This window comes from Oryctolagus cuniculus, chromosome 10, assembly GCF_964237555.1.
Source record: "Oryctolagus cuniculus chromosome 10, mOryCun1.1, whole genome shotgun sequence".
In the NCBI taxonomy this organism is placed as follows: Eukaryota; Metazoa; Chordata; class Mammalia; order Lagomorpha; family Leporidae; genus Oryctolagus; species Oryctolagus cuniculus.
Window position 1 is genome coordinate 25,126,347 of NC_091441.1, and position 18,760 is coordinate 25,145,106.

At 38.0% G+C, this 18,760-nt stretch overlaps 1 protein-coding gene across 2 annotated transcripts in view; it reads right to left on the bottom strand.

The window, feature by feature from the left end:
- Window positions 1–18,760, bottom strand: part of DCC (DCC netrin 1 receptor) — a 1,216,740-nt gene that overhangs the window by 354,309 nt on the left and 843,671 nt on the right. For both annotated transcript variants that reach the window (XM_051851212.2, XM_051851210.2), the window contains exon 9: window positions 3,633–3,787. In XM_051851212.2, the coding sequence (XP_051707172.1) occupies window positions 3,633–3,787 (155 nt within the window). The remainder of the gene's footprint in view (window positions 1–3,632; window positions 3,788–18,760) is intronic.

An 18,760-nucleotide genomic window follows, 5' to 3' on the forward strand; every position in this document is an offset into this window, starting at 1 on the left:
ATAAATCAAGGCTTCCTATTCTAGGCAATTATTTCATAAACTGGATCTTGGATTGTTGATCTCTTTAAATGATTACTAGAAAATGTATGCACTTTTAGAAACAGCTGCTGGATGATTTATATTTCAGACCTATTTTCTATCAGTTTCTATTCCTCGAGAATATGGTTTTCATAATGGAGTTGATACTTTCAAGTAAAATGAAAAACTTGAAATTCAATTTGTATAAAAGCAATGTAATTTTAGCATACAATTACTACATCACATTTGGGAAAACAGTGATAAAAGAAGCACCCAAATACAAATCCAGACAAGATCCATTTTCTAAAGATAAAATCATTTTGTCAGGGAAATATGAATGGAAACATTTTTTTCTTCCTCCTCGCCCTAAATTCTGATAGTCTAGCCAAATAATGAGTCCAAGCCCCTTCACCTCCTCTGAAAACACAGGATGATGTTGTAAGAAGGAGAGAGGGAGACAGAAAGAGAACAGGAAAGAGGGAGAGGGAAGAGGAGAGGCTCAGAAAGAAGGAAGCAGGTGATCTTAGGGATGAGACATCTTCCTGAGTAACTGGTGTATTACTGGGCAGGCATGGAGAAGAGAAAAGTGTTCCTTTTTTGAGTAATATTTTTAAATTACCAAAATGGCATTTGGTATTAATAGAAGATAAAATGCACATGCAGTAACCATTAGTCATGATAATGTAATTTATTTATCCTATTGCCCATAATAAAGACAGCAAGCAAGCTACACAGTACTCCATATAAATAAATTGAAGGAATAGGCTACTTTGCACATTTAAAGGAGATTTTGAACGTCTTGTTTATGTAGGTTGAATGGTTCCCATCTACCTATCTACTCAGTGAAAGATGAATTATCAGCAACAATTCTCAAAAGAACAGAATCAAGTCACAGTGCAAATAAACAACTACCTGCAAAGGAAATGACTCTTACTCCACAGAGTGTGAGGAACAAGGGTAACTGAATAAACATAAGGCTATTATTAAAAGTCAAAATATCATTAGCATTCTATGGCTGTTATCACTGCCCTTAGTGAAAAATAATTCAGCTCTACATTATGCTTCTGAAGCAGAAAGTCTCTTCCTTTTTGTTTTCTGGACAAAAGATCATTTATATGCAGCACCACCACCAGCAAACAACATGTTGTACTCAATCTGGCTTTTAGTTGCTATTTTGTGCTTTTTCATCATTGGTGTGAATTGTTAAGCAAAGGAAGTGTTCATAGAGACCAGGGTCCAGTGCGGTCTGCTGCCCAAATTTCTTACACAGCACAGATGTGACTGTCTCTGTAACACAAGATTGATTTGAGGAGGTGAATGCTCTGTGAATTTAATATTAAAAAAATGACCTAGGTAGTATTTTACAGCCATCACAGGCTGTGAACAAATCTGACTCAAATGGTTTATATTCTACTTAAAACTTCTTATAAATTCCTTCACTTGAGCCATTTGATTACTATTACTAATATACAATACTAGCTTCACCAAGAAGTTTCTCAGTATGTTCATGTGCCTCAGATATCCTAGCATATTGTTAGAAAATAATAGATGCAACTAATTAAACATAACTACAAATTGAATTATATCACAGAATATGTTTAACAAAGTTAAGCCATATGCATGATGCTAATAATTACTAACTTTGTTGAATTAATTACATTCAAAGTGGCAAAATGTGCGTATCATGAGTATGCTTTTCCATGGAATGAAGTATTGTTAATAGTGTTGAAAAGGAAAGTACTTTCATTGTCCCTTGGCTTGAAAATGTTGTTAATAAAAAGAGTAAATTTTAAAAAGCTGTAAATTGCTTTTTAATTTGAATGCTTAGAAACAATGGCATTGATAGAAGAAAAAGAGTGTTTATCAGAAATGCAATGCAGTTATGGCCAATTGGTCCTGAAAAGTAAACTAAAACTATTTAAGGACAATATTAATATTAGGAAGTGAAGAATTCAGATAACCCACAGAAATTGGATCTTTTGAAAATGATTTTTTAAGTTTAAATTCCAATATTAGGAGCTTGAATCAGAATTATTTTTGTAGAATTTTTGAGGGACTTTTTAAAACTCTCAGTCTGTATACAACACAATGCCTGCCATTATAAAATATATATGTTTTGACCTAACTCGTTTCCACTAAGCTTTAGTGATTACAAATACTGGACCTTCATAAAAGCTATTAATTTCATATTTGAACTATGAAACATAAGTAATTAAGCAATTGATGACTCAAATGTTGTATGGATGCAGACAGGCAGAAACTGTTGTTCTCTAGTGTTTTAAATCCACACTGCAAAACATTTTTAAGAGGAACAAGCGGCAGGGCCAGCTTCAGGAAATGCAACTGCCCAGGAGTCCCTAGGCCTTTTGCTTAGAAGAACTCTGCTTGGGTGTGACAATGTGTTGCTCCAGCTGTCTTGTGATTTTTCATTTTCAACCAGACATCCTTGCCATTTCCTTTTACACTGCATCCTGCAAGTTATTCAGACAGTCCTGTGTAGAAAACTACCTTTTCTAATAATTTTCTAAACCTGCACATTACTATGCTTTCAAAGTTGTAATCTCAGGTTTGTATTTCTACAAGACAAATATTTTCATGACTTCTAAAACTTAGCACTCTCCTCTACTTCCAAAGGTGACTCTTCCGCAACTTGTTATCATTTTGTCTTTGTAGCCCTGGCTGAGTGAAAAAAGAACAAGAGATTTTTCCAGGAGTACAGAATGAACCAGCACCCAGGTGTCATAGCCTCCTCCCTCTTCTTCAGCATTCTGGTTTAAATCACCCCAGGCGTGCAAAGAGGATTTTCTCACATTTATGAAAAAAAATTTTTTTGACAGGCAGAGTTAGATAGTGAGAGAGACAGAGACAGAGAGAAAGGTCCTCCTTCCGTTGGTTCACCCCCAAAATGGCTGCCATGGCTGGTGCGCTGCGCTGATCCGAAGACAGGAGCCCGGTGCTTCTCCTGGTCTCCCATGAGGGTGCAGGGCCCAAGCACTTGGGCCATCCTCCACTACCTTCACAGGCCACAGCAGAGAGCTGGACTGGAAGAGGAGCAACCGAGACAGAATTCAACGCCCTGACTGGGACTAGAACCCGGGGTGCTGGCGCCGCAGGTGGAGGATTAGCCTAGTGAGCCGCGGTGCCGGCCCTCTCATATTTCTTAAGTATTGGTTTGCTTCTGGTGGCTTCTTGAGGGTATTCAGTGCAGGTTTAATTTCTTTTTTTAGTCCCTGTATTTAGATATTCTCTTTTACCTTTGAAATCACAGACTTCACAAAGAAGAAAAATTTGGAAAATCAATAGAGAAAGCTGAACTTCAATAATTAAAATGAAATACTGCTAATATTTCCATTTCTATGGAAATGTATATGTAGACCAAATGGATTGCTGGGACTTGATAGTTGTCATTTGCCATTATGTAGACATGGCCCAAGTGAAGAAACCAATTTGTTAAAAATTTATCTTACCTTTAAAAAATCCTTGAGTTAAATATATTGCTTTAATAAAATTTTTCCTGCCATTCTGTCACCTCAAAAAGCTCTATGACAAGATTCAAGGATATTACAGATGAAAATCAGTCTGAGCTAAATATTGCCTTCCCTTTTCATACTCACATTCAGGCTGGGTAGCCACCTTGATGGGTTGGGAACTCTCCCCTGGACCCCACTCGTTGTAGGCCACTACTCGGAACGTGTACATGGCTTCTGGCTTCAGGTTGCCCACAGTAAGCTGTAGGGACCCAGGCTGGGTTGTATTCAGTGCTCGCTCCCTGGGAAATCAAAGTCGTATAGAATGGTTATTACAAATGAATACTTATAACAAAAATCTTGATTTGGTGAAGAGGTAAACCAAAAGGCTGTGAATTCATTTATTGTTGGAACCAAACGGTCCCTTTCTAGTGTTTCCTCTTGACATTTGGAAAGCTCAAGAGCCTCCTACTGTGTCTCCTCCCATTTTTCCCCTTGCTTAGTTGTACAGTGCTGAGCATACACATGAAAACTTTAAGTCGTGTGAGCTAGGCAGAAAGACAAACCTGACCCCTGGACACAGAGACTTGGCTGGACTGGAACTCAAATACTGAAGCCCTTTCAGAAGCAAGGGGACAGATGCACAAGGAAATCCAGAGCAGAACCTATCTTACTTTATCAGAAGCGGCCCCAAATCCAGCTCTTCCGATCAGGGCTTGAATCTCCAGGGATTTTGCATATCAGCTTTTCCTACCTAATCCATAAAACTTTCTCAGATTCCCAAAAAGAGAGGGCAGATTTGAATCATACCATCTGCCTTGCTTGCTAACAAGCATTGCAAATAAACCTCTCTCTTCTCATAAGACCCATGTCACAGATTGGTCTTGGTACACATAGTACAGTAAACCCATCTTGTCCAGTAATGATGTTGACCTTGGGATATAATCCAAAACCTCTGAGGTTTCCGATAGGGAATTAACTGGAAGGGTCTATAAATAAATGTTGAGAGGGTTTTGGAAAACTGAAGATTATGTCATTCCCTATGAAATTTTTAAACTAAAGTGTTTCCCCTTGACACTTCATAGTTTAGAATCCAAAACTCCTGATAAACAAAGAGCTATTAAAAGAAGAAGAAACATCTGGAATGCAGACAGGAAGATGCATTTTGTCAACATACAGCTATTGACAGAAATCAAGGTTTCAATTATTCCACAAATCGGTCTTTGGCAGTATTGCCAACAAATGCATTTATGCATTTTCTCTCATTGTACAACAAGAAAACTCAGATGCTAAGTGTTCCTATGTATGGGGCTTGGGCTCCTGTGGCTACAGGAAGAGCAGTTAGTGACAGGAAGCAAACTCCTTTCTGTGTGAAAAGAAACTAACACGTATCTGCCTGCCTGGTTTCTCAAGGCCTATCTAAATATATTGAACGCATTCACCAATTACAAACCTTCTCCAGGTTGTGAACAAATGAATTTATTTGCTGATGATGGTGAGGTTTATAGTACATATTAAGGAAAGACAAAATCTATGGATATGGATACTCACATTTAAAAAATAAGAACTACTTCAGCATTCTCTAAGGACACAGGATTCTATACCTTCTAGAAATTCCAGATGTCCTCATTGACCTTAAACATATAATTGGTTAACCTGAATGATGAACATATTCCTAAGCTATTCCACTATTTCTTAAAATTTCTATATCTAGATGAACTTTTTTCCCTCAGTGTAATTATATGTACATTTTAGTTTTGCTGTGACCCTGAGAATCTAAGATGTTAATAAATTCCTTACAAAGAAACAAAAATTTTGGGGGGCCAGCGCCGTGGCTCACTAGTTTAATCCTATGCCTGTGGCACCGGCATCCCATATGGGCACTGGGTTCTAGTCCTGGTTGCTCCTCTTCCAGTCCAGCTCTCTGCTGTGGCCTGGGAAAGCAGTAGAAGATGGCCCAAATCTTTGGGCCCCTGCAGCCACATGGAAGACCAGGAAAAGACTCCTGGTTCCTGGATTCAGATCGGCATAGTTCCGGCCATTGTAGCCATTTGGAGAGTGAACCAACAGAAGGAAGAGCTTTCTCTCTGTCTCCCTCTCTCATTGTCTGTAAACTCTACCTGTCAAATGAAAATTAAAAAAAAAAAGAAATAAAAATTTAAAAAGAAATGTGAAATGAGCCTTATTGAGATAACGTATCCTTGATACTTCCAACTTCTATGGCTACAAAGTGATGTGTTTTTTCCAATAAAAAGTGATCTCTGGGAAGACAGTGCAATGGTTAAGACACAGCTTAAAAATTAAATTTTTAAGAAGAAAAACAAAGTTTATAGTAGCAAGAATGATGATTGCAGGGAATATTTATCTTCTAAATGTGACAGAAATGCCAGAAACTGGTGGGGTCATTCTTAAATACCAAATGTGTTCTATTTCATTTACTTGGCAATACTTCCCAGCCCCTCTTATGTCTAAAGAGGGTCACAAGACGGAGAATGTGTGATGTGTGTTGATTCCAGGTTGATCCTAGCAAACCTTGGATAGGTTGTCCTGTGTTCTCTCTTCCTTCACTTTTGAACATGAGATACACAATCATGAAAACCATTGGAAGTCATATAGAGTCACCCCTGTGTGTCTGTGGGTATTAATTCCTGGACATTAATTCCAGCTTCCACAGAGACACATGTCCTTTACATAAAATGGCATTGTACTTGCATATAACCTATGTACATCCTCCCCTCTAAGTAATATTCAGATCAGTTATAATACCTACATGGAAATGCTATGTAAATAGTTGTATTATTTAAGGGAAAATGGGAAGAAGAAAAAGCTATAAATGCATGCTACAGATGCAATTTTTTTCATCTATTTTAAATCTGTCGTTAGTTGAATCCACATATGTAGAACCTACAGACATTAAGTGCTGACTGTGTTGACAATGGAAGATTCAAAATTTGCACGAATTCTAGAGAACTGGGAAAGGAACTGCCTGTCGATCAGAACATGCTTCCTATATCTCATCACTGAGTCAGATAGTTTTGAGCAATCATTCATTTTAGGATTTACCTATTGTAGCAGTTAGCATTATTTTAACTGATGCTCAAAGGTCAGACTTCTCAGGCATTTATAAGAAAAGACAAATTTCATAACTAACTTTATTCTTACAACCACTAAATAATCTGGATGAAATAATTACTTTAGGTCACATAACACTTAAATAGGCATTTTTAAAGGAAAAAGAAGGTGAGAAAATTTGGACAGGCCCAGATAATAATATTCAACTTTATCTAATGAAAAATATCATTTATATATAAAAGAAGATGCTGGACTGTTTAACAGAGAGGAGTTTTAGCTTCTCATATTCTCCATTAGCTCAGAGTAATAGAATAATATTCCAAATAAACAACAGTCACACACACACACACACACACACACACAAGGACATTCATTGGTATGGACAACTGATATTTTCTCAATCTTAATGTGTGAACACAGCATCTTTGAAAAAATACTTTGATGGTATTGATCTGTGAAACAATCTAAGCAAGTACTTTGCTCTGCAAACAGGTCCTAGACAAGTCTGTTACCACTCCTTTAACCTTGTACTACTTCTGCCTTCAATTACTATTAGTTTCTACATTGTAGCTTTTAATGGTTTCAAACAATGATCATTCCAATTTCATGTGCCACTTTTCAGAAATATTGGCATATCAAAGTGAGTTCATATCAAAATATTATGTAGATCCTTGGGCACACTCAGTACTAGTGTACTTGGATTGTTGCTTTTGGCTTTCTCATCGATTTATCTGAATCCCAAAATCCTCAATTGCAAAACAGGTGCTATTGAAGCATTTATATTACAGATTTTCAAAGAATTAATGAGAGGCTACATGCAAATCAGCTAAAGCAACAGGCATGGCTCCTGGTAAAAGATATGGAGTTCTCTGTAGACGGTAGATGCCATTTTTTTTATTGTAACAGAAATATCATGATAGAGGTGTGTGTCTCTGTAACAGTTAAGAAATTGCTTGGATGCCCTCATTATATATGGAAGTGCCAAGGTTTGTGTCCCAGTACCACTTCCTACTCCATCTTCCTGCTAATGTCTACCTTGGGCAATAGCAGCTGATGGCTCAAGCACTTGAGTCCCTGCTACCCACGTGGGAGACCTGGATTGAGTTCCCAACTCTGACTTCAACCTGCACAACCCCAGGTAAAGAGGGCATTTGGGGAGCGTACTAGCACATGGGAGATATCTGTTTGTCTGTCCCTCTGTCTCTCAAATAAATGAAAAAATAACTATTATGACAACGTCACAACAAATAAGAGCTAGTTAGCCCAAGAAGGTACCTTTCTACATAGTAGTTAGAATGAGGACTATGGACAGATAAATAAGAGGTATAATCACAAAGAAAAACTATATAAATAAGTTTCACAGATCTTGGAGTCTGCTCCTCTTCCCCTCAAATAAATCAGTTATTCCTATTAAACAAAAATACTGATTGTAACCAGAGCCAATGAACAATTCCAATAATGGACATTGTAATATTTTACAATGTCTGGGGACCTTGCTGACAGGAATCAAAGAAATAGGAGTTTATCTGATTCCACAGCAGAGGTCAACAGCCCAGTGACACCAAAGTCCCCTCTGGTGTCTGCCAGCTACTGCTGCAAGTGACCCTTTTGTTTCCTGAGGTCTAACTGCTAATGTCATACCAATGCATTTTGGGAAATTGTTTGTCCTGCCTTGTTGTCCAATGTGTTCCTTTACAAGATGCAAAGATTCCCAGAAGGCTTTTGCTCACCCTTGTCGGGCTTTAGTAGCTGTAAACAAAACATGGCAAGCCATTTCCCAACAAGTAAATACAATCCGAGTTTGGAAGGGCAGTTTATTACACAGGGTCCTTTAGTCCTGTAATAGGCCAACATCAGCCACCTAAGGCAGTGAGGCATGAAGGAATTTTTCTCTTACTCTGGTGTATGCTCCCCTGTAAATGGGTAAACACACCGAGTTCTGAAGAAAACAGCATGGTGGATTTGAGAAGTTTGCCCAGTCGCTGCTGGGGTGTCCTGCCATTTACTGTACCAGCTACCCGTGGGAACACAGCTGGGTCCCAGGCCTCCTGCCTCTCAGTCAAGTTCTCGCCTTAGAGTTAGAAAGTACAATTACCCTTCCGGTCCACAGAGCTCAGTGATAGTCTATAGCAGCAGGCAAAACTTCAGCATTTCAGAGCCCTTTTCCCTCTTGTTCTGGGTTGGTAGTATGCATATCGGTCAAATTCAAGATAAAATGAAGTAAAGGGAGCAGGACATCTGTGCCTTCTAGAATCCATTCACTGAAAACTCATTTACTGAAAATCCATAGAATATCAAATATAGGAAGTCTGATGACTCCTGCTGACTGAAACAATAAGATAGAATACTTGCGCTGTTTGAATTTCACTAGGAGACTATGAAATTAGTTAATAAGAAGCATTTCTTTCTAATGAATTCTAGTTTGGGATAGTTTTAGGTCAGTTGGTTGGAAAACATCTCTTCCTGCTGTTGAAGCATAAAGTTTGAACTGGTGGCAGTAACACTGCTGAAATCAGTTAGTGTGATCCTTTCTAAGTACTGGCGAGGTCTGAAGCATGAAGCCAAACAGAAAGGCATGGAATGCCCCTTGTGCAAGCTGCACTGGACCTGGAACTGGTCTCTGCTGCTAGTGCATCCTCACAGTGTCTTGCATTAAGTTTTAGTTCTTGCTGGTTCTTAGTTTTCTGCTCTCCCTGGTTATTTCTACCTTCTAAGAACAGAGATGCCCTTTTAATATACATAATCTGTCAGCTCTATACCTACAACCTAGCACTGTCTGCCATTCTGCAGTTAACACAATTTTACTTTGGGATAAGATGCAAAGAGCTTCATGGTGTGGACCAAACCTATGTGCAATCATTTGTAATTGGTCACCTTGGCCCACACACTTATATGCAGGCCTTCCCTTTGCATTTGTTATTCTGTCTGTTATTTTGCTTTGTCTTGCTACCATTGGCCTGGATTTAGTTTCTGCTGACTCACACTCACTTCTCTATTTGGCAAAAACTTGTTTCAAATGAAATAAAATTTGAATACAATTCAATGAATTTCCTGGCAAAGCTCTGCTAACATCATTTGCTGTGATTCCAGCAGGATTAAATGCTGTCTCTTTGTGTTCTTTCATTGTTCTTGGTTTGTATATCTACTATACCACGAAACACATTGTATTAATGGACATGTCTGTCTCTTTTACTTGATTGTGAATTATTTTATGAGAAAAATCACATTCCATTCATATTTTATTCCCACTCTGCATATATAACCACTAAATATAAAGAATGATTTCATTGCTTGTATTCATAATTTTTTAAATGAGTACAAAAATAAATGAGAAATTTTTCAAAGAATAATTACAAAAGCATCTCTACAGGGAAATCCTAGAGATTTCTAGAGAACTAGATTCTATTCCCTGGTTCATCTCAGTGTGACTGGGTCATCTCTGAGATACCACACCTTCTTGGGTCTTGATTTCATTATGTGAAAAATGAGGAAGTAGAATCTACTCAAAGAAGCTTTTCTTTAATTAAAATAGAAAATCACCTCTCTGTGTCTCCTTCTAAATTATTTTATTGAATTCAATATTTATGTTTTACATTTCAGAAGTACATAGAGTTTACAGATTAAACATGATTTTGCTTCCTTGTGTATCACTTGGAGTAGCATTTCTAAGTATATACTTTAAGCAAATAGATATTGTCTTGTCTAAATGCACTAGGGTATTAATGTTTAGCTCCAACTATGATTTGAACAGCCAACACTGTCTTGAGGTGTTAAATATCTAATTAGTTGCTAGAAGGAGAAAGAGTTACATTAATATTCCTTTGTAGGCAAGGAATTACATTATTTTTATGGAAATATTTTTAGCATTTCCTTTTTAATTCATTCTATTTCCTTCTTACTACTCTAGTGTGTGCAAGAATGGAACAATTAAAATATTTCAAAACTGAAATATGGTGTTTACTGGAACAGACTAAAAGTGATAGCCATGACTATGTAAATGTATTCTTTATTTCCTCAGAACCAGAGATTTTAGAATAAGTACCATCTTAGAAATAAAAAATCTGTGAGATGATTCACTGCCAGAATAAAGCATAGTGAGGCCTGGATATTATACTTTATTCTTGGTGAGAGATATTTCTACTAAATTTTTGCTGAAATTTCAGTTTTTATTTTTTCTTAGCTTGTTAAAAAGCATAGACTGGGGCATTGTTGTGGCAAAGCATTTAAAGCTGCCTCCTGCAATGTCCATATCCCACTTCCCATGTTGGATCCTTCTCTCCCTTTTTTATTCTATCAGTTAGTATTCGCAGACACTAGTCTTGTTTGTGTGATCCCTTTGACTCTTAGACCTATCAGTGTGATCAATTGTGAACTGAAATTGATCACTTGGACTAGTGAGATGGCATTGGCCCACTCTCTAGCTGCAAGCACTTTTTTCGATGTGAAAACTTGACTATGCCAAAACCACTACGCACACACGTCTTCAATTTGCTTATAGAAGCATGTTCCTTTCCGTTAGAGATGTGTAGTTACATATTCACCAGGATGTTCCTCCAAAACTGCTAACAGGCTTCCAGATGAACTGTTGGGTTCTCTGTTATTTCCAACAGAGTGCAAGACATATCATCTGTGCATAATCAACATTTGTTGACAACTGAATAATGATTTGTTCATAGATGGAGAGTGTTTATAGATGGAATGCTTTGTTGCTCTATATGCATTAAGTCAGTTGGAAGGGTAAAACTACTATTCTCTCATTCGATGATCTATGCACATTTTGGGGGAAACAGGGCATGAAAGAAGGCTAACTTAGCCAAGCTTTAAGCCAGAGTCCACGTGGTGCTTTGCATTCTGAGTTTTGTTCTCTTTCCATCATAATACACTCCCTTCATGGGTAAGAAGTTCTTTCACCCAGAGTTCTCAACTCTGAAGAGCATGGAAAGAATATGCAAGCATCATGTTGCAAATATGCTGGGTAAAGAATTTTGAAATGAATACTCCATGTCAATCATAAAGAGCTGCTATCTAATCCTGAGCAGGTCCCAATCCTGAGCAGAGGTTTTGGGAGGCAGCATAAAGCAATGTAAAACATACAGAGCTGCAAGCTGGAAAACCGTGTACATCCTTTGTTCTGCAAAAAGTCAGTGTGTGACCTTGAGCAACTCAGGGACAATCTTGGAGCCTTCAGGATTAATTTGCAAAATGAATATACCAGTTCCTTATCTGCCTACCTCACTTTGTTACTGTGGGGATTAAATTGAATGATGCTTACAAAAGTGTCTTAACTTTCTCATCTGTTCTCCCAACACAACTTGTAGGGTGCTCTTGTCGGAAATTTCTTGTCCTTTTGTGGTGCAAAATGAAAATGTCACTGCACTAGAAACCTTATATTTACATCCAGGCTCTAGTATTTGCTAGTTTTGTGGGTTCTTCAGCAATTATTTTCAGTCTTTCTGAACACAGTGAGGTATGTGTATCTACAGAATGGAGATTATCATCACACCTTAACTGGAGATGATCAGATGGGCTACTGTTTGTGAAAACAAGAAAATCCTCTTCAGAGAGAGGAAGTGATTATACCTGTATTTTATCTATTTTAAGTTCCATCCACATAATTTGCTCATGGCACAAACTAGAATGGAGGGTTTTCAGTGCACCAAGGAAAAGGCACCTTTTCTTCATTTAATCCTCATCACAGATTACACACTAGGTATTATTTTTATCCCACATGAGGAATCAAAATCACAAATACTGACCTCAGGCCACACACAGATGCTAAAATTGTGAACCAGGATGCAAACCAAGGTAGTTCAATTCCACAGACTCACAGTCTTAATCGTTGGCTATACTGTGCCACTCTCCATAAATAATTTCAAATTACTGAATAGGAGATGGAATGTTCTTAACCTAAATAAAAACTTCACTAGTACATCTTCATAATGCTAAATAAATGATGCAAATCAAGTTAGCCAGAAAATCTGAAAGTTATTGAATAGAAACCTATAGAAGAAATGTCAGATATAAATCTGTAAATATCAAGAAGTTTATCCACTAAAGTTAATCTGCTTAAAGGACCAAGGGATTGAAAGAGCCTTCTTTGAACTCAGTCCTGCATTAAATCCTGATTCTACTATTTATTATCTGCATCAAAGGGGTGTAAACTTCTCCTAGCCTCTTCTGGATAATGTTTTGTTGTGAGGATTACAAACTATGATGGACATAAATTTCTTAGCCTGTTATCTGGCACAGTAAGTGCTCAATAAATGCTTGCTGTCATTGTTGATCCAATTCTCTTGCCATGGACATGAGACTTACTTCTCCCCCTGAACTCTGAGTGTTGAAGAGGTCAGAAGTTAAACTAGGATCTTAAAGATCATGTTCAGATCTAATGATGTTTCAGGTACTAGGAGGGGAGAGCTGAACTCTGTGAAGTAATCACTTTGCTCTGAATTCCGGCTTCGGGTTTTGAAATTTATGCTACTACTGCTACTATTTGACTTAGGAAACTAAAACACCTTCAGGGGCTGGATAAAAAAATGCTAAATATTGCACTTGCATTATTGACACAATTAACCAGTCAGACAGATTAATGATCATCTGAGCTAGAGTAATTTGCCTGACAAAGTTATTGCTAATCTGATGGAAATGTTAAATCTACTACCTTTAAAAAAGTCATTGCAATAAGAAGCTAAATATACCCCCATGAGCAAACAAACATCACTGCTAACTGCTGAGGGACATATGTCACATATTTGCTCTAGTTGAGAGCCAGAAAATACAAAGGGACTGGGAATCTTGGAATCAAACTTCAATATCATTTTTTGATCAATAAAAATAAAAAGGTTTGTCAAACTGCAGTTAGTTTATTCATTGTCTCCTGGAACACAATTTATTTTATTGCTTAAGGGAAAATATATTAAGATCATCACATGTGTCATTCTGCCACCTTTGTTATATCAGTTGTGATTAGCACATGTCTATACAAGGCATGGTACTAGGCACTTGGGCATCTTATCATCAATAAGACCTAGTCTTAAGTCATGAGGGAGGGGAATACATAGGTACTTAGCCGAATATAAAATATGAAAGAAATGGCAAATCCATAGAGGAATGAAATAAAAGTGAAGGGAGAGGAGAAAGGAGTAATTGAGGATCTTAGGTGGAGGATGCCAGAGAGTTTGGCATTTCAGTTGGGAATTTTATTCAGTAAACATTTAGAGTCTGTGTCTGCTATGGATTAAATATTTGTCTAGGGGTCTATTGAAAGGAGATAAAAATATCCCTCCCCTTGTAAAGCTTATATTTTGGTAGGGATTAAAAAAGAAAAGTAATACATATAAAGTTATGATGGAGAAGAAAGATCAAAAAAGGGCAAAAGATGTACTAGGCATCAGAAAAGATCTAATGAAGGGCAACATTTCATCAAATATGTGGTGGAATGATCCATATGGCTCTCTAGGAGGCAAAATTGAAGAGGACGTGCCAAGGTCTCAAAGGACAAGGATTTTTGATACATTTAGGAAACACCAGGGAGCCAGCATGACTGGAGAGGAGTGAATAAACAAGAGAATGGTAACGTGGTAAGTGATGTTGAAGAAGTAACTAGGAACAGCTGCAGGAAGAATTTCTGTAACTCCCTGAATAACACAAGAGTTACTGGACAGTTCTGAAGCAGAGAATGATGCAGTATAACTTATGTGTTAGAAGGTTGCCTCCAGGTGCTCTGGTGAGACCAGACTTGGGAGGTTACTGGAATAGTTTAGGTGAAACTGGTTCATGTGACAAAGGAGGGGTAAGAAGTGATGGAACTTAATATTTGTTTTATGTTCATTTGTTTATTTGGTATTACTTTGTCTTGTAAAACTTTAAGCAATACAAAACTAGGCAGAATAATATGTTAAACTTCATTATTCCCATCAGTCAGTTCAAAATATAAAATTATAGCCAATTTTTCTGTGCAATTTTATAGCAAATATTTGGTAGCACATTATTCATTGATTTAGATGGTATTTTGAAGGCACTACCAAAACTTAATGATAGATTATGATTAGCGGATATAGAGGGTAAAGAAAAAAAAAAGAGAGAGAGGGAGAAATTAAGAATTTTTCCAGGGGGCTGGTGTTGTAACATAGTTGGTAAAGCCCTTGATTGCAATGCCGGCATTCCAGATGGATGCTGGTTTGAGGCCCGGATGCTGCACTTCCAATCCAGCTCCTTGCTAAGAGACTGGGAAGGTAGCAGAAAACAGCCTGAGTCCTTTGACCCTTGTCACTCACATGGAGACCTGAATGAAGTTCCTGGCTCCTGGCTTTGGCCTGGCCCAGCCGTAACCATTGTGGCCATTTGGAGAGTGAAACAGCAGATGGAAGATAGTGCACACTCTCTCTCTCTGTAACTCCAAATTTAGAAAAAAATGTAAATACATTCTAAAAAAGTTTTTTCCAAAGATTTTATCCTCATTAACTAAAATAATGAAGACTTCAGTGAAATTGGTAAAATTCTAGAATCATGAAGTAGTTAGGAAGAAGAACTGCGGTTGATGGGAAACATATTTGGTGTTGTTCCTAACTTTTAGATGCCTGGAGGACATTTTCAGAAATCAAGAAGGAAGTTGGACCTATGAACTTGAATTCCAAGTGAGTTAGTACCAGAGATACAAATTTGAAAATAAAGTCGTAGAGATGAAAAGAGATTTCCAAGACTTGAGTCCTCAGGCAATCCATTATTCACAGACCAGGGAGTTTAGGAAGAAAAAGTTAAAGAGCCTGGAAATAAATGGCCAGAACAGTCTCAGGAATAGCAACTACATGAAGAATGAGTTTCATGAAAATGAAAGTGGTCAATGTTCCAGACTTTCTGATTGGTCAAACAATGTGATTATTAAGTAATGTGAGAACCAGGAAATGACTGGGTTTACAATATGGAGGTGTCTGGTGAACCCTGAAATGAGCTCTTACAATGAGATACCAGGGACACAATCCCAACTAGAATATGAAGTGGGATATTGGAGTGAAGCTGAACACGTTTTTTCATTATTTATTTTATTTAAAGGCAGAGTTACAGAGAGAGGGAGAGAGGGTGGGGGAGAGACACACACATGGAGAGAAAGTTGAACAATTCGAGGAATATTGCTATTAAATGGAGCAGATAAAGGAGTGCTAGAGGCCAGACAAGTAGGATCAAGGGAGAAAAGCTGGATGGAAGATACAGCTGCAAGCTTCTGTACTGATGTGTTCAATCCATTTCAGTGGGGAAGTTAGCAATGCAGGAGAAAGGACAGCCAATATTTGTTCTTTAATTTTTCAGAGAAGAATGGGGTCCAGTTCATAAATGAAACTCTGGCCTTAGTTAACACAATAGGCCATTCTTTTATAGAAATTTAAGAAAAAGCAGATTTTACAAATGCTGCAATACATACATAAACAGATAAGACAGATGTGGAAGGTTGTAGAACTTCCTTTATTTTTTTTTAGGAAATTAAAAGCAAGGTAACTAATAATGAGGGAACGAGGGGAACGTGGAGATATATAAAGAGAGGAAAAGATAAAAAATATCTTTAGAAGTGTGAAAGACTTACTAATAAATGCAGTTTAATTGCCAGTAGCATTAATGCACAATGTAAGATTAACAATGAGTTCAGTTGGACCTTTTCTTTCAGCTGTAATAATGCATCAAGAGTATAGTGGTGGGGCCAGAGCTGTGGTGTAGCAGGTAAAGCGGCTGCCTGCAGTGCCGGCATCCCATAAGGGCGCTGGTTTGAGTCCCGGCTGCTCCACTTCCAATCCAGCTCTGCTATGGCCTGGAAAAGCAGTAGAAGATGGCCCAAGTCCTTAAGCCCCTGCACCTACATGGGAAGACCTGGAGGAAGCTCCTGGCTCCTGGTTTCAGATCAGTACAGCTTTGGCTGCTGCAGCCAATTGAAGAGTGAACCAGCGGATGGAAGACCTCTCTTTCTCCCTCTCTCTCTCTGCCTCTCCTTCTCTCTCTGTGTGACTCTGACTTTCAAATAAATAAATCTTAAAAGAAGGAGTGTAATGGTGGGCAGAAAGTTATATTTACTTAAGTGGGTTTTGCTAAGTAAATAACATAAAATAATAAAGTAGTAGCTAAAACATCCATGTATTCAGCAACTGTTTCCAACAGTTGGCCCCAGAAATTTAGGTGATTACAGAATAAAGGAAAGGGTTGGAATTTTAGAGCAGTGAGCTAACCTGTTGTCTGCAATACTAGAATCCCATATCTGAGCAGTGGTTCAAGTCCCAGCTGCTGCTTTCTGATCCAGCTTCCTCCAATGTGCCTAGGAAGACTGTAGAGGATGGCCCAAATACTTGCGCCCCTGCCACCCAAATGGGAGACCTAATGGTTGCCTGGGTTTCTTTTTCTTGGCTTCTATTTTGTAGCCATTTGGGGACTGAAACAATAGATGGAAGACATGTCTCCCCTGTCCCCTGTGCCCCCGATCAGTCTGCCTTGCAAAGAAATAGATCTTTTAAAAATGAAGTAGAAAGATGAGGGACAATAAAAACACCATGGAACCAATGCATTAAAGGTCCATGTGGAATTGAAGGTTTGCTCTGATCAGAGTTCTAACTGAAGATGGGAAGGCAAGAGTCTGGCAAATGAGGCCAGAGTGTGACAACTAAAACGGAGCCAGTACAGACATTGCACTGAGTGATGCTGACAAAGACCACAGTATGTCCATTTGAAGGAATGATAAAAGGAGTGTAGAGAATTGATGCTCTGGCTTGAAATTTAAGAAAGATTTCAGCAGAAGAGGAAAGAAAAGTGGTGTTATAAGGAGGGGAAAATAAAGTTATAAAAATAAATGTTCTTGCAGAAACACAATTTCTTTTTTCTTCCTCCTTTTCATAATCATCATTACCACACCAACACTGTAAGCACTATCACCATTGGAGCCCAATTTTCAGTCTCTTTTGCTCATTGTCTCTGAACTCACACTGGTCTAAGACCTCCACTCTGCTTGTATACACCGATTGTCCTGAATGCTTAACCCGAATCCCCTCACTTAACTTTCATTCTATCTTGACAGGTAGAATCTGCCTTCCCTTTATCTATTTCAGCAGAGGGGTATTATTCCTGTTTTATACATGATGAAGTATATAAAGTCACAATCTATTAAACAGTAAGACCATTTACAAATCCAGCCATTTGAACTTCAATGGCATATTTTTAAGCATTGTGTTATAGGAACCATATTTCTATCTATATAGAGCTTATGGCTTGATCTGCTTTCAAAGGACTTTTGTAAGTTATTATGTGTGACTCTATTAGTGAACATTTTATTGTGTGTAATGTAAGGCCATTCACATTTTTGAGTGGTAGAGTGACTCAAACTGTATTTCAAAAAGATAACTAGAGACAGTGGGTAGGATGGATAAGGAGGTGAGAAGGTATTGCCAGAGATCAGGTAAATAATGATGAAAGTAACAGAATAAAAAGGACACGGCTGAGCTATGGCCGAGGTAGACTTGACAAGACTTGGTGATGAACGGCAGTGGTAAGCATCAGGGAGGAGTAAAATATGACCTGGGCTTTTTGCCTGGTTAACTGGATGGAAAATGTTAACATGAACCAAGGAAAATATATATAAAGAAGACATAAGAAGTACGGTTTTAGGCACATTGAATTTAAGGTATTTCTAAGAAACACAGGTAAATACATGAATATTATGGGATAAGAATGATTATTTCCAGCATTCAAAACTGCACTCACTGAGATCCAAGTAACTTAGGAGACACCCTAAGGTCACAGAGTTTCAGAGATAAGACAAAAATAAATGTCTGCCTTTCCATGGTAATGAATGATCTTAGTGAGCCTAAAGCTGTATATGCATGTCTATTTTTCCTTTCATTCTAAATTGACGTCAAACTAAAAAGGACATACTTTAACTACTGCTGCCAACTAGAGAGAAAAACCATTTGAGACTCAGCACGAGAAAGCTGGAAATGCAGCACTTGATGATCATACTGCAGCAGCGCTGGGTACTAACCACCACGCTGGCAAGCCCAACACATACTGGGTATTTTCAAATGTCCATGGGAATCCATGTTATGAAAAACCTATGCATGGGTTTCAAACACTTTTGCATGAAAATTACTTATAATTACATTTTACACAAAGTTTTCAGAGTCCCCTCTTATTCTCTCTTGAATCATGAGGGCTTCCTAAATACCACTGGGAGA